This window comes from Epinephelus lanceolatus, chromosome 18 (assembly GCF_041903045.1).
Source record: "Epinephelus lanceolatus isolate andai-2023 chromosome 18, ASM4190304v1, whole genome shotgun sequence".
Classification (NCBI taxonomy): Eukaryota; Metazoa; Chordata; class Actinopteri; order Perciformes; family Serranidae; genus Epinephelus; species Epinephelus lanceolatus.
Window position 1 is genome coordinate 916226 of NC_135751.1, and position 13775 is coordinate 930000.

The 13775-nt window shown below is 38.4% G+C and overlaps 1 protein-coding gene across 1 annotated transcript in view; it reads right to left on the bottom strand.

Annotated features, from left to right (window-relative positions):
* Window positions 1-564: 564 nt before the first annotated feature.
* LOC117267750 (uncharacterized) overlaps window positions 565-13775 on the bottom strand; it is a 16424-nt gene continuing 3213 nt past the window's right edge. Inside the window, exons 2-6 of the mRNA XM_033643747.2 lie at window positions 7584-7690; window positions 6767-6835; window positions 1489-1540; window positions 955-991; window positions 565-870 (exon numbers count right to left, since the gene is read on the bottom strand). Coding sequence (XP_033499638.2) covers window positions 822-870; window positions 955-991; window positions 1489-1540; window positions 6767-6835; window positions 7584-7690 — 314 coding nt within the window. The 3' untranslated portion in view covers window positions 565-821. The remainder of the gene's footprint in view (window positions 871-954; window positions 992-1488; window positions 1541-6766; window positions 6836-7583; window positions 7691-13775) is intronic.

Below are 13775 nucleotides of genomic sequence, written 5' to 3' on the forward strand. Positions count from 1 at the left end.
AGGGCTCCAGAAACGCTAGGACTGACCCTAACATAGACTATTAAATATCTGAACCATTTTCATCAGTCTGCTATATGATGTCAGCCTCAGTCTGCCCCCGGTTTGCTTCATAATGATTAGCATAACACAGGCTTTTTTTCATTGATATTTTTAATCCTCATTTTTATGGCTATTGCTCTCAAAATATTTGTTAATACCTCTATCACATGTGGAGCCTGTAAGATTGAAAGAATGTCTGGTGTTGAAGAGTTGACTCTTAGCACGCTTTTTTAATAACACATTTTTTCCTTGGGGATGATATCAAATCATTCCAAGTCAAAAGGCTTAAATCCAAGTGAAGTCATGAGTCACTGGTGTTAAAATCAAAGCTGAGTTGAAAGTCTATTTTGATTTTGTCTAAAGTCATCAGATTCATGACTTATCTCTGACTCAAGTCTCAAGTCTTTTACTATGCTGCTAGAAATTCCTTGTTTTCTGACATCAGGCTGCATGTTGGCTTTTCATTGAATACAGCACATCATACACTCAGTCTGGTGAGCATTTTAAAATCAATAAATCAACTAGTGAAAACGTCCCCTCTTTTTTATTTAACATGTCCCAAATATGACTTCAGATATTCCAATTTCCTTAAAAGTGCAACTTTGACTTAATCAGTTACAACAGTACACAAATATATTTAGTTATTCTTTTAACATTTCTATTCGGTCACTGGTGAGCAAACGTTAAATATTCTCAAGGAAAAAGACAAAAATAACAATGAAAATCAGAAGTGAAGGTGAAATATATTAATTTGGCCACATGGTGGCAACATATGATTGGGTTCAGTTGTCATCATCATCATCATCATCATCAAAGACATCAGCTACGGTTCTGTGGATGGAGAAACAAACAAAGTTTACAGACTATGTTAATACGTGTTTGAACAGGTTTCAGTTCAGTGCATTTATGACTTACTTGTAGATGGATCCAGTTACTTCATCAATAAAACCTCCTATAGAGAAAAAAGACAAAGTTGAGTGTGTGCTGGCGCCTTCGTCAACAAACAGCAAAATCTAACATTTCTCATCAGTGGTAGAGTTTCCCTGCACAGCTGCCAGTGGCTGCTTGAATTCTGATTCAGGACACCAGTACTTAACTAACACACTGCTAATGGCTCAGACCCATCTTATATCCAAGACATGGTCAAACCATACACCCCAGCCTGTCCACTTTGCAGTATGTTCATTCATTCATCTTTAGTTCCTCTGCCTAACCCTTAGCCATCAGTGTAGTGTGGGACATCCTATTCTCTTTAATACTCAAGTCCCAAGTTGAAAGCTCTTAAAATCTAGGATTCAACTTCCAAGTTGAAAGCTTCTTCTCATATAACAGGAATGACCAGTTAAAATGAGCAACAAGAAAATTTTCCTTTTCTGATGTTATAATGTAACAGTGTTGTTTTTGTTGTTGTTGTTGTTTTTTTCCTGTGGCAGCTATGTATTTACTCACCTGGCTGGCAAAGTGTTTGGCAGGCAGGACACACATGGCAGAAATTACACATCTGTGAACAAGAACGATAGTACAGAAGAACAGAGTCAGATATAAAGATTAAAATAAACATTTCTATAGCATCACAAGAAGCTTGATCCATTTGTCTGACCCCAGAGCTATCTTCTCCCAACCTGTCTCCTGCCAATAGTGAGACTACACTGCCATAGGTTACTTCATACAGCCACAAAAACATGTGCATGTACATGCTCATGGTAGATGTGTGGAAGCCCATTTCCGCCAGGAAAAATAGGTCAAATGCAAGGACTGACAAACCTACAAATACTCATGGTAAGTCAAAATGATGTGAAAACGTTGATTTACGTAGTCAGTATGGTGAGACTCACCATCCTTACCAGGACACAGCTAAAAGTTATGTTTGATGATTTAGATCTTTCTATGATCTAAAGAGATGTCTACATTAGTGCTGTCATTTTCCCCCAAAATCAAGATCAAACAAATTTAAAATGACATGCAATGTATTTGAACAAATTTATATATGCAAGCATCTTATTCTTTAGTATGGCCTTTGTTTTCTTATGTGGTGTGTCTGTTTTGCTGTTGTGATACAACTTGCAATTTAAAACATGGCTCCAGATCCATCACACGATCCCAAGACCCCTCCTCCAAAACAATTAGCTGCATATCAAGACACACCTTGTTATGTTGCTCAAGTGCATCACATAGTCAATCAAAGGACTGCAGTTAAGAATGGTAGAAACCTCAGGAAGAGCAACTGAGGAGGTATCTCTCAGACGTGCAGTAGATTCAAATGTCTTTTATAAGACTGAATGAATCAATTGGCTACCATTTCTTCCTTTTTGAGAATGGTGCCCCCACAAAAGAAAATCATACTATTTGACATAATGTATAAATATTTTGAATAATTCTTAATTAGTTCTGGTAGCCATTTTAATACTTCAATCTACAAGTTCCCAACAAATTGTGGGAAACTACTTTTGACTGTCACGTTGTAATTGTAAAGTGATAAATGAATGTTTAAATTAAGTAATTACTGCTTGATATTGACAGCTATATGGGGGATTATTTTATGGGTATGAAATCCTTTAGGTAGCTTATAGGAAATAATAGCTAGCTTATTTTTGAATGAATGAATGACTTTATTTCGAACCAAAGTTTAAAACAATGTTGTGATAACAAAAACAAAAAAAACTATAATAAAAATGTTCGAAAAGGAGTAGGTAGAAGTAAAACTTAAATGTTCCTACCCCTATTTCACTTTTCTTCTATTAACTTAAATTCTTTGCACCAATTTTTACATATATTTCCTCTATTAACTTTTCTTACATATATATAGTTACATACAACAATTAATCCATTTTTACAACCCAATTTTCTAATTATATTACATTCCTAAAATATTTACAATACACCCTGTGATACTAAATAAATACAAAGTTCCCCAAAACAGCTTTTCTTCTTCCAAGTACCTGTCAAGGGTTTGTTTTTTGTACAGTTTTTTAAAATGGTTGACATTTGTACTTTTTTTAAGCTCATCTGCCAACCCGTTCCACAAATCCACCCCACAAATTGAAATACACAGACTTTTTTTAGTTGTACGAACACACTGTTTAAAAAAGTTAAATTTTCCTCTCAAGTTATAACCCCCCTCCCTGTCACAAAACATTTTTGTACGTTGCCCGGAAGTGAATTATTTCTTGCTTTGAACATGATTAATACAGTTTTAAATTTGACCAGATCCATAAATTTCAATGCATGTGACATTAAAAACAGTGTGTTTGTGTGTTCCCTATACCCAACGTTAGGTATTATCCTTATTGCTTTTTTCTGAAGTATGCATAATGGCTGCAAGTTGCTCTTGTAAGTGTTGCCCCAAACTTCCACAGAGTACAGCCGATACAGTAATACAAGTGAAGAATAGAGAATGTGCAGGGAATAGTGGTCCAGAAAGTTTTTTGTTTTTCCAAGGATTGTAATGCTCTTTGCCAGTTTTGTTCTTATGTAATTAATCTGGGGTTTCCAGCAGATTTTGTCATCTATGATCACACCCAAAGATTTGTTTTCATAAACTCTTTCAATGTTAACATTATCAATTGTCATCTGTATATCTATTTGTACATTTTTGTTCCCAAACAACATAAATTTAGTTTTATTCAAATTTAATGATAACTTATTTCTGTTAAACCACTGTTTTAATTTACCCATTTCAGATGTGACCTCCTTCAAAAACTGCTGCAGATTTTCCCCCGAGCAAAGAACGTTGGTGTTGTCAGCAAATAGAAAAAAATGAAATTTTTGTGAAACCATACATATATCATTTATACACAAAATAAACAGTTTTGGCTCTAAAACAGATCCCTGTGGGACCCCAACTGTTATGTCAAGGCATGTTGACATGTGATTGCCTATTTGCACAAACTGTTGTCCCCCCTCTTATCCCATATCTTTCCATTTTCCTAAACAATATGTCATGGCTCAAGGTGTCAAATGCTTTTTTTAAATCAATAAAGACTCCTACTGTATACTTTTTACTATCCATACAACCAGTTATTTCTTCTACTAAATCCAGTAGTGCCATTGATGTAGATCTGTTAGCTCTAAAACTGTACTGACTGTCTGACAGTAAATTATGTTTATTAATGAAATCATCTAACCTTTTCATTTCTTTTTTGAATGATAAATTGCAGATGTAGGTTAGTGAGTTTACAATACTATGGATGACTTTCTTGATTATAAACATATCAATTCCATTCCAGTCAGTAGATGTTTTGTTTTTACATTTGTTCACGACATCTATCATTGCTTTTGAATCTGCAGGATGGAGAAAGAGTGATTTTGGATATTTTGTTACATATTTTTCATCATCCACCACATTTTTTGATTTCTTATCTATGATTTTTTCCCCCAATTTTGGTCCAATATTTACAAAAAAATCATTAAACCCACATACTACATCATTCATATTATCAGTTCCTTTGTTATCATCAATAAAGCACTCTGGATAATTTTTATTAGTAGAAGCGTTCCTTACTTCTTCTATATTGTTTAATATTTTCCATATTCCTTTGATATTATTTCTGTTATCCTCTAATATTTTGCAATAATAATCTTTTTGCTTGACCTCATAATATTTCATTCATTCATTCATCTTCTAACCGCTTCATCCTCTTGAGGGTCGCGGGGGGGTCTGGAGCCTATCCCAGCTGACATCGGGCGAGAGGCAGGGTACACCCTGGACAGGTCGCCAGACTATCGCAGGGCTGACACAAATAGAGACAGACAACCACTCACGCTCACATTCACACCTATGGACAATTTAGAGTTATCAATTAACCTAGTCCCCAATCTGCATGTTTGTAAGAGTTATCAATTAACCTAGTCCCCAATCTGCATGTTTTTGGACTGTGGGAGGAAGCCGGAGTGCCCGGAGAGAACCCACGCTGAGACGGGGAGAACATGCAAACTCCGCACAGAAGGGCTCCCACACCCGGGATCGAACCGGGAACCCTCTTGCTGTGAGGCGACAGTGCTAACCACCACACCACCGTGCTGCCCCTCATAATATTTGTTAGTTTATTTTTTGTATTCTTATATTTTTGTTTGGCCTCTTCAGATCTACATTTTATAAATTGTCTGTACAAAGAGTTTACAGGCATTTTGCAATCCTTTTGTAATCCATGGTCTGTTAGAATTATTTTGTCTCATATTGTGTAGCTTAATTGGACAGGTTTTGTCATACAATGTCTGGAATACTTTCAAAAATGCTTCATAAGCTATGTTGATATTATTTTCTTTATATAGGTTTTCCCAGTTTTGAGCTTGTATTTCCACCCTGAATGCCATTATGGAATCATCAGTTCTTATTCTCTTAAATTTAATTTTAAGTTCTTCTTTCTGTTTTTTACAGTCACAATCATAAATTACAAAAACAGGCAAATGGTCACTTATGTCATTTATCATCAGTCCACTTACTAAACTTTTTTCCATACAATTAGTAAATATGTTGTTAATTAATGAAGCACAATGTGTAGTAATTCTGCTTGGCTTGGTTATTAATGGATATAAACTAAAACTATACATTGTGTTCATAAAGTCATCTGTCAATTTGTGTTTGCTCAGGTTTTGCAAGTCTGTGTTAAAATCACCACATAGGAACATAACTTTTTGGTTGTTTTTTGCAACAACTCCCTCCAAATAGTTCTTGAAGGTTTCAATGCTGGAACCTGGTGCTCTGTAGACACAACTAACAATCACATTTTTTTGTTTTCCCATAATAATCTCTACCGACAAACATTCCATTACATCATCAACTGTGGTTGACATGCTCTCCACAACTTTATAGTTCAGTTTGTTACTTACATATAATGCAACACCCCCTCCTTTTTTATTTTTTCTGTTCATGTAATTTAATTCAAACCCATTTATCTCCAGGTCTGTTCCCTTCTCAGAATAAGCCAGGTTTCAGATATAGCAATGACCTTAAATGGCTACTTGAACTGATTCAGATATTCTTCAATGTTTTGGTAATTAACATAAAGACTTCTACTACTGAAGTGAATAATTGACATACCATGCTCTGCTTTAACATTGCTGTTATACTGTTCATCTGTATAGCAGTGTCATGTATTATTTAGATTACTAAAGGAATTTTTGTCTGGATCAATATCTTGTTCTAGTTCAAGCATTGTTCCAGTTACTGTTCAGTGAATGCTGTTAGGTTGAATCAGTAAATTTTCATCACTGGTATTTGTCCAGTTCCGTGATATCTCTGATGACCAGCATCTTTGCCTCCTCTGGTGTTCCTTGGAGTTTTATGAAAATTTTACAGTTTGCTGTCCACGTCGATTGAATTTTGTTTGTGTATTGAGAGTACTTTAAGTACTTTGTCAATATAAGGGTTAAGTCAAGTGTAAAATATAACTAAATGTGCATATATTGACCAATTTAAAAGTTTTATTGCATATTGTTCCTTAATTTACCCTGAATCCAGCCTTCTGCGGAGAATAGAAAAATCCTGCTTTTTTGGATCAAAGGTATCCCAATCTTACAAACGAGTTTTGAACAACACATAGTGATGGTTTGATTCAGATCAAAACCAAGACTGGATTACATGATCTAATCTGATTTTAGAATCCATTCTTCCTCTTGAATAACCCATTTGTGAGATTTGATCCAATTCAATAGCTGAAATTTGATCAGATTACTTCTGAACAGCTGGGCCCAGAAGTCAAATGTCACATAATGTGTATTTTCTCACCTTGCAGTGTTCACAGTGTTCAGACTCATCACCCTTCTTACAAGGACATTTGTCACATCTGTCACAGTGCTGAAAGAAACACACTTCGTTAAAAAAAAATCTAGACAGTGCAGAGTTAGAAAGGGTTGCACAATACCAGGGGCGTAAATATAGACAGTGCAGGCAGTGCGGTTGCACTGGGGCCTGTGGGGTGGAGGGGCCCATAGAGAGTGTGGGTCCTTGCAAGTGATTCACACTGCCACCTTCAATTTATTACTGTGTTCAAAGAGGAATAATAAAAAAGAATGTTCCTAATTTAAAAATGATGCCATTTGCTATTTATGTCCTCAAAAAGCCAAACCCATCTATGTCATGGTTTACTCTTTTATTTTTTTTAAATAGTCAGTAGCAAGTTAAAACAAAATAATATGCTTTTTCTACATACACTTCAAAATCTATAAATAAACTATAAAAACTATTCAATTAATTATTAATAATTAATAATTGTTGATGTTGTCCAATCAAGTCTGTATTTGTGTCAAGACAATACATGCATGAAAACGTGCTCTAGGGCCCATCATAGGACTGGTGCCCATCGTAACCTTCTTATGCCACTGCATAATACATAACAGACTTTACAGAGTGGACACTTGTTCCCTTTCAATGTAAGAAAAAAAATCTAACTGTTCCAGTTGTTGAATCACAGTTGGGTCCCATCACTACATATTGTGATGTTTGTTGTATTTTGGATTTCACTGACCTCATTTTGTAAAGGTCTCTAGTTTTCTGACTTATTGTTTATAACTACATTTAATTTCTGTTGTAGTTTCAGACATACCTCACAGAATTCGCAATATGAGCACAAAGAGCCCTTGTGATAAGCACCATCCTCATCATCATCGTCGTCATCGTCATCGTCGTCGTCGTCGTCGTCATCATCATCATCTGCATAATATTAATAATAAATATATGACTTTTAAACCAAAATACTTAAAAGCTCTAACACTCATCACTGCTACATGCAAATGTAGCTGTCTGATTGAAATGTAATAAAAATCCTTTAATCAACAGGGATGACCATGCCATCCCTGTCGATCAAACTCAGATTAAAGGAAATTAATCACTATTTTTCTCATTATTATGACAATAATTTCAAATATTAGGAATAGCCCTGTCTCTGCTGTGCCACAGATCAAAATTTCTAGGATGTGATTTAAAAATTGAGAGTGTATGGTTATGTATACAGACTAACCAATAAATAGAAACCCCTCAACACTGTGAGTGATCAATCCTCTGATTTTTCATTGTTGTCAACACTCACTCCACAAATGCTGGTATTGGCAAGATGGTGCATTTGCATGTACAATTAAGTGGAGATACGGTTATAGCTCAACTAGGCCATTTAAGTGGACTACTGTCCTTGTCTTAGTATACAAGCACAGGAGGGGAATCGATTTATTAACTGAAGTATGTCCGATTCTGCTATGATAGGTGGGGATATGCCCCCTTTGAGCTTGTTAGTATTGGACCTTTTTCTGGTTGACCTATTATGTCACAGACCAAACAATCGACAAACAAGTTAGCTATGGTTAGCTAGTGGCAAACTAGTACCGTGGTGGACAACTTTACAGGCTCTGTACCTTTCATCCATCCAAAAATGCATGCCTCTGGATGTAGATTTCACCATGTTGATACCAGTTTCTTCCTCTGTTACACATTTAATGCTATTCAACTTCCAGGTCAAAGCCCGGGTGGAAACTGTGGAGCGTGCACAGAGCAGTGAGGCTAGTTTGGGTCCGACTGACTGTCTACATGCAGGAGAAATTCAACTCCCAATCACATTATGTGGGTGAAACAAACATGTTTACCTATTTTAAAAGTCTGGTTTTAGTTGGTCTAACACAATAAATCCACTTTCTCTTATGTCATGTATATGCATTGAGAGATAGTACCTGGTGTGGATCACATTAGATGGTTGATATTTCAAATTTTAAGTTAACACAGTGGACAAATGTCAAAAGCATCTTTCCGTGCAAGACAGAATCACCAACTGAACAAACAGGACATTCTGTCAAAGGCTCTTGTGTGAGGACACAATTTTGAAGGCCTTTGTTGTTTTGATTGATATTGTACTCATATGTAACATATTCCAAAATAAAAAATGTTTGATCAAATTACCACAACATAGGTAAAACTTGGGGCCAGGTTGGAATCCAGAATAGGTTAGTATCTCGGCCTGTGTACTGTGTCAACTTTACATGATGGCAAAGAGTGAGAGGAAGGATAGTCAGGGGCCCACAGCTCACTTTTTGGCCCCCCTAGTGAGCTGTGTTGCAGTCTCAACAGAAGTAACATTTTAGTGACTATCTTGGCTATTGCATTACACTACATTGTGTCACTGGTTGATCCTTTTTCTGCTCAGTAGTAATTTAGAATAAATCTGCATAGCTTCATCTAATTCATTTCATTTTGAGTTGAGGCTGTCATTTGGAATGCATTTTCAGTCTGAAGTTAGGTTCAGCTTAAGGCAGTATGAATAGGAGTTGTCAGTTGTGGTTTGTAAACACAACAAAGTTGGCCCGTCTTCCCCGGCTCAGCGGCTCCTCTTGGATGCACGCTTTTGATCTGGCAACTGTTCACTACGTTTTTATAGAAGCCAACCATTAAGCTTGTCACAGTGGTCAGGTGGCGACACTTCACAACCCAAAAGCTGAAACCCAGAAATGTCCCAAACACAGCAAAAAGGAAAATACAGGCACAGGGCAGTGTCTCAAAAATACACCACCACACACTCAGAGTGGGTCATAAGTGATGACTGAGAGGGATTACTTTTATATGAGTCTATGCAGAATGTTTCAGGAAAATACCACTCATTCTGCCTTTAAACCAAACTTATGGTGACCAACAGTTGTGAAAGACACGTTCAAATCCTTTACTTCAGCTTAAGTAGTAAAGGCACAATGTAAATATACTGATTTGCAAGTAAAAGCTCTACATTCAATATGGTATCTAAGAAAAACTAAGTAGAGTATTATTGGCAAGCATACTTCAAAGTACTTATGCAGCAGAATTTTATTTTATTGTAGATTATAATGGTGGAATTTTATTACTTACACATTAACCTTTAAGCAGCATTTTAATGTTATAGGTGTTGAGAAAAATTATCATTAACTATTTTACATACTGTTGAGTTGTTGAAATCTATAACACATAATTTACACAAGCCAATTATATGTTTTGGATGTGAAATATGAATTTGTGTAGTAAATATAGCTGTTAGATAAATGTAGTGGAGCATTAAGTGGCAAAAGAGGGACATATTGAAGTACAAGTACCTCATAATTGTGCGTAAGTACAGAATTATGTAAATGCATGTAGCTATAGCACATTCCACTACTGTAGCAAATTCAAAATAAAAATATGGTGCAGAATGCTAGGGATGCACAATATAGATCAGGTCAATAGATTATCAGTCGATAATGGGAAATTTATATTATTATTTATTTTTTCACTACTAAATTATAGCTGATAAATAAAGCCAGTAATACAAAGCCAAATTGCTTTCACTGACTTAACTGTCGGCAGCACGCTAACTGGAGAGTCAAACATGTTTTTTCACCGGTGGACGTTTTTCACAGTTTTAGAGAAAGACAACACGATTGTGCCAGGGGTCTGATCCCTGTCTGTAGCAGCCATAGCACTGTTTATGCAGCGCTGAAGGACCGTACCTGGAGCTGCTGCCTTCCTGGTGAACGGTCTTGCCGGGAGACCCCGGGAGGCCTTGAGTTAACACAACAGCACATCCAACACTGAGCTGTTAAACAGTCCCAACAAACCACAGTGACAGGGCTTGACTCTGTTATTTAACCATTAGGTAACGTTAGTCATGTGATGTCGTTTAATGCGTTCATAACCGTTAAGTAATGTTTGTCCTGTGATGCTAACAGCTAGCCCTGTCACTGTATGTGCCTGTAGGCGAACTCTGGGGTGCACTACTGTCTCTTGGTAAATACAGAAGGAGACAGAGCAGCTCGAGGAGGGGCTGAGCGAATCGATGCTGTATGCAGCTCTACAATAAGATCGGAGTTTACATATTTTAAACTATAAAAAGCACCCCAAGGCGCGCTCAGTTTGGTAGTTTAGCAGACTGAGGTGTGCTGAGATGGGTGTGGCGGCGCAGCTGGGGGAGGTGTCGACAGATCCAGCTTGGCACAGTGACAGTTGTGCCAAAAGACTTCGCCGAAGGTGCGCTAAAAGCTCGCCAGCTGAAGCCAGGTCTACTGTCAGCGCAAGCGGAGCGCAGCCGGTGTAGCGGAAGTCACCAAAACCTCACAGGCAGGTTTCCAGAATGTCAGGCACATTAACAATGCAATAAATACCCACAAAAACCACTATTCAATGCAACTATCTGCAATCAGCACATAAATGTATCTCTATATCGACTGTCCCGTCACATCTGATGTCAGATCAAAAGGGAATGGCACCGTTTGGCACGCGTAATGGAAACCCAACCTGATTTGATTAACACAGCTGCAAACTAATGAGTTCACATCCCTCTCAGCCAACCACAAACAGCCACAGCATCAGATAGGTAGTATATATTCAGCATCTGTCATCTTAGAAAAGTCAAAAGAAAAGAAACAGAGTGAGACTGCGAGAGAGAAAGAGAGAGCACGAGCGCACAAGAGAAAGGCTGTCAACAAATTGTAAGTTATGTTCGGTGTCTTAAGGGTTTACGTGCTTCATGTGATTGCCTATACAAATGTTAAAATGTTCTTGCTTAACGTGATCTACAAAGATGGAGTACATTATTGCGAGGAGGAGGAGGAGGACTTACGCAGAGACTGTGTACTGTCAGAGGGCATCCTATTTGGGCATGACAGAACTGGAATGCAGGTGGGCCACACGAATAATGACTGGAATACCACTGTGTTCAATGTAATTGTTATTTCATGTCGTACTCTTTTTCATTACACAGGAACAAATTACATCTACCCCGCGAGGTGGTCCAAGTGGTGACGCACATCGTGGCCTCTGATGCGCACCCCGGTGGCACCTGTGCTCTCTCTGTTGCTGTAAAGTTGACAGTGGCTCTGACCTTCTTCGCCACTGGGTCTTTCCAGCACACCGTGGCCATGGTGGCGGGGATCAGTCAGAGAGCTGTCAGTTTGGCTATACATGCAGTGACGTCTGGTCTAGTCCGACATGCAAATGAGCTTATAATTTTTCCATCCACACCTGAGAGCCAGCTCTCAGTGTATCTGGGCAACATTGATTTACAATTGTGGTGACTTCCTCCCAGGCTACCTTTGTATCATCAGCCCATGAAGGTCTGCTCGCAGTTCCGTATATTCGGACACTGCGAGCTTGGACCTCCTGGACCAAAACATCAGTTTCCTCCTGGGAGAAGTTTGGCCGTCTGACGCTGCTGCTCTCTTCTGCCATGGCAAATTGAGTAAACTCTTATTACGCCTTCGCGCGGCGCATTTAAGGGCGAGGAGAGGGGCTCATTTGATTGGTGTGATGTGAATCTGCTGTGTAAAACCCACTCCACGCCTTCTCTCCTCCCTCTTTCCGACTTGCGCAGGTAGGAGGGACGGAGGTGGGAAAGAGGAGTAGCTGCGCCAGCGCACACGGTGTGTCAAACTTGCAAAATCCGCCTGGCCACACCCAGTTGGTGAAGCGCAGGTGCACTGCGCCTCCGCCTCGCCTGGTCTGCGAAACTAGAGGCCATAATGTCAAAGCGCTTAATTGAAATCTTGGGCAAAATGCTCCATAAAAGATTTGGTTAGGTCAGGGATATGGAATAGTACATCATCCACATTTGCTTATTACAACTTGGCCTCTCTTACCCTTAGGTGGGCATACACTACAGCAGCGATACTCAACGTGCTTTGCCTGGGGGCCATTTTGCAACAGGACAGGAGGCCAGGGGCTAGTCACAGCGTTGCAAATGCACACAGGGTCATTTCTAGGATCTGCGGACATTCCAGGCTTGGTCAAACCTCAAGGATCCACTAATTTGGTGCTGTGGCACTAATTTGATGCTTATTTAAGCATTCTGGCCAGTGTTGGGGAACGCGTTGCAGAGGTAACACATCACAGTAATGTATTACGTTTTAGCAGTGACAAAGTAATATAACAAGTTACCAGAAAAAATACCCCCTTAAGGTTATTGTGTCTTGTCATTACAGACTACATTCTACACTACATACAGAAGGGTGCCGTCGGTGATCGGCACATCTGGGTCATGCCGTACTGTGTATTATCATGTTCAGTGTGTTTCCATTAATATATCTGCAACATCTACAATGTATCCCGTTCTGCTTTTGCACCCTAAGGCTTCCTGAAAGCAGTGGGGTTAAAGAGCTGGCCTCTGGTTTGTTTTTTTCCTGTTCCCAGCTGTCTTTACATCTGGGTGATGTTAGTATATGTTGGATGTGTTTCCATTCGCATCCCCTACAACTGCAGAGCCACACCGGCACACAGTCCTGTCCTTATGCATAACTCTCTCTTTGGTGCTGCTGTAGCTGACTGGCACACTGGGAACTGGCAGGTGGGTCTTCCAGCTCCAGTGTATTAATTTGCACTTGACATAGTGACTGACTCATGCATCATTCCATTTGTTGGTCTAACCTCAATATATTTTTATTGTGTGTCATATCATAGGCCCACAAATATGTATCTGTATCTCATGATTATCAGACTTTGATCCTCTGTCTGACCCAAGGATATTAATTTATTATAAATGGTCTAGGCTATTTACATGTAATTGTTCTATAATCAATCATATTATTAACATTAGCAGGGGATTTTAGAGAGTAATATTGTAAAGTAATTTATTACTTTCAAATGAATGTAACCAATAATATGTAGTATTTTACATTTTGAGAGTAACTTGCATTTACACTGATACTGGCACCTTATATTAATTGCCAAAAAAAGAAAATCCCAGAGTGAAATTTATTTTCACAGTGAATTAGAAAATGGTTGGGGGCCACCTAGCCAGATTTGGCCCACAGGCCATAAG